General features: G+C 39.3%; 1 protein-coding gene across 1 annotated transcript in view; it reads right to left on the reverse strand.

Annotated features, from left to right (window-relative positions):
- LOC107664884 (E3 ubiquitin-protein ligase Hakai-like) overlaps nucleotides 1–2,990 on the reverse strand; it is a 10,262-nt gene extending 7,272 nt beyond the window's left edge. The window contains exons 1-6 of the mRNA XM_016455572.1: nucleotides 2,920–2,990; nucleotides 2,128–2,286; nucleotides 1,902–2,005; nucleotides 1,689–1,772; nucleotides 1,532–1,605; nucleotides 5–471 (exon numbers count right to left, since the gene is read on the reverse strand). Coding sequence (XP_016311058.1) covers nucleotides 5–471; nucleotides 1,532–1,605; nucleotides 1,689–1,772; nucleotides 1,902–2,005; nucleotides 2,128–2,286; nucleotides 2,920–2,932 — 901 coding nt within the window. The 5' untranslated portion in view covers nucleotides 2,933–2,990. The remainder of the gene's footprint in view (nucleotides 1–4; nucleotides 472–1,531; nucleotides 1,606–1,688; nucleotides 1,773–1,901; nucleotides 2,006–2,127; nucleotides 2,287–2,919) is intronic.

Here is a 2,990-nt window from a genome sequence, read left to right on the forward strand (position 1 = left end):
CTCGCAGAATCGTCCTGGATGGGAACCGTGATGAGGTTGCTGTGCTTCCGCGTGGTGACGGTCGAGATGCGGAAGGTCTCCTGAGGGAGAGAGCGGGATGGTCCCATGTCTCCAGGCGGTTGGCCTTGCGGAGGTCGGAGATCATCATGGGAGGAAGAGGGAGGCTGACTGTAGGGGTCGTGTCCTGGATGAGCCAGAGGAGGAGGGATGAGCACATGGGGCTTTGGCAGGTGAGGCGGGGGCACACGGAAGCGGTCGGACACCTCCGAGGCGGGAGGAAGGTGGAGAGGGTCAGAGCGGCTGCTGGAGTTCTTGCTGGACCGCATGTGCCGGTGGTTGATGTGAGCCTGCAGGTCTCTCTGGGACAAATAGGTGCGTTTGCAACCCTGAACGATACTACACATGTAGAGAGAGCCACGCTGGCACTGTTCAATCCGCTGGACCGGGTCTGTACAGCTGTACATGTTTAGACTGGGAACAGAGAGGACATATGTAGGTATTGTACATATTGTAAGTCGCTTTGGATAAAAGCGTCTGCTAAATGATTAATGTAAATATGCAAAAGCAACATCAATAAAACATTGACAAGTACAAACGAGGCCTGGACAATATATTAAATATTTAATTTGAAAAGGCAACTTAAAACAACACTGAGAATTCTGTGTTTATTTTGGCCGTTACGAGTTGACTTGTTTCACAACCCCTTTTGTCTTGTGAATAGTTTTTCTAAAATGGTGCTAACAATGATAAGATCAAATTCACAGAATCAATTCGTAACACTGATTCAGCATTTTTCAAAAATGTTCACCAAAGCCCCAAAATGGTATTTTAGTTTTGAGTTTTAATACAAAATATATGTAGGTAAATATTACAGTGGATTACTTTGTTTAAATTCTACTTTCATTAAATATGGAAAACATTCCACTATTATTTTAACAAGACTTTTACTGTATTTTGCAATTTACTACTTGCATAAAACATTTTGAATTTGCTTGCCTTACTATAGAATCGTTCAACATAGAGGAATCATTCTATCCATCTATCTATATATAAAAATATAAAATTACTTAAAAAATTAAGATATAATTTGCTCACCAAGGCTGCATTTATTTGATCAAAAATACGGTAAAAAGATACATATTGTGCAATCTTATTACAATTTAAAATAACTGCTTATTTTAATATTTTTTTAAATGCTGATTTGCTGCTCAGGAAAGATTTCTTATTATCATCGATTTTCAAAACAGTTGTGCTGCAGCCAGGATTCTTTAATGAAAAGAAAGTTCAAAAGTACAGCACTTATTTTAAATAGAAATCTTTTGTAATATTATACATGTCTTTAGTGTCACTTTTGATCAATTAAATTGCATTCTTGTGGAATAAAAGCATTAATATCTCAACCCTGAACTTTTGAACGGTAGTGTGTATCAACCAGCCATATATCGGCATCAAGATATGAATTATTCTCAATTATAGTATAGAAAGATTGTACAAGTCTGTATTTGTAGAGACAAAAACTGCTGCTTCTTACCCTGGACACATCTTATCACCCTTCCTTTCATGATGTAATGCACACTCATAGCAGAAAACGTGCTTACATGGGATCTGCAAAGAAATGAATGAATTAAGTCATGGCAATATTAACTTGTCACCAAAAAGCTGTCATTATAAACGTCAACTATTCTCACCATACGGCCGTATGTCTTAATTGGCAGTCCACATTTGTCACAGAAATGAGCAGGTGTCTCATCTTTTTCACCGATCAAATTTAGCTAGAAAAACAGAGAGAGAGAGAGAGAGAGAGAGAGAGAGAGAGAGAGAGAGAGAGAGAGAGAACAACTCTTTAACATAAGCAGCATCTGAGAGGTGGGTAAATTACTCTTATACAATGTAGCCTTTACCTTGTAATCCCAGTACAGCTGCTGTGGGAACCGACGCTGGCTCGCAAATGCGTCTCCAGCTTTCACGCCACAATCAAATCGGTCCTCCTGCTTGAAATTCAACCCTTCTAGCAGAAACACAGGTCAGAAAAAAAGCCCCATTTGCAGTGTATCATAATATCTAATCATATGCTTGTGAAAAATGCAATATACGAACTATTTGAAATGAAAAATATAGACACAATACCTTCCTCTCCAGAATGGGCTTTGGACGGTAACCGTCCCGCTGGTCTTTGGGGTCGTGGGGCAGGTTTATTCCTGGCCTGTTTGGGAAGAAGTTTGATTGGGATCCTCCTTCTGACATCAGGACCACCTAACGGCCCATCCGTACCCTGCATATCATTGTCTACACGGGAAAAAAAAAAGACAAATTAATAGTTTATTTTGACCTTCATTAGGTATTAATACAGAAACGTTTTGATTTTAACCTATCAGCAGACTGACAAATCTGAGTAACGTTAGTTTTATAAAAAATTACTCCGTGCAGCCTGTATTGATTCGTGGCCATTATACTTACATAATCGATAAAACATTGTGCTTAAATAATTCTTGATATTGATGTGAGGTTGATACTGATACTAATGTGAACGATCTCATGTAACGTTAAGTAGTAAAGCAGCATGGCAACGCGCAGAATACAGCGCGCACACAGAATTATGTGGTGATTATGTTATATTTAACAACCCCGAGGAATGCACGCTTGATATGTTTTTGTTTGCATTACACTGTTTCTATAGACTTTCTACAGAGATTGAATAAACGGGATCAAATGCACCCAGGAAGATTAACGCCACATTGACATAGAGGCCATAACCGATGGTGATGTAGGAAAAGGTCTCTAACTAGGCTCATTCATGATGTAGCTCGATTATCTATATGCAAGCAAGTGTAAAAACCCAGCTAAGATATGTTGTGGTTACAAGCAACATGTTTGGGTAAAATAAACCTGCGAATGAAAACTATACATTTCCTTCCTTACCACTGTGGTCCATAACGGTGTGAAGCCACTGCTCAACTGCACTTCCGGTTTGCACATTTCAAAACAAAAGT

The sequence above is a fragment of the Sinocyclocheilus anshuiensis genome, unplaced genomic scaffold, assembly GCF_001515605.1.
Source record: "Sinocyclocheilus anshuiensis isolate Anshui unplaced genomic scaffold, SAMN03320099.WGS_v1.1 scaffold299, whole genome shotgun sequence".
NCBI lineage: Eukaryota > Metazoa > Chordata > Actinopteri > Cypriniformes > Cyprinidae > Sinocyclocheilus > Sinocyclocheilus anshuiensis.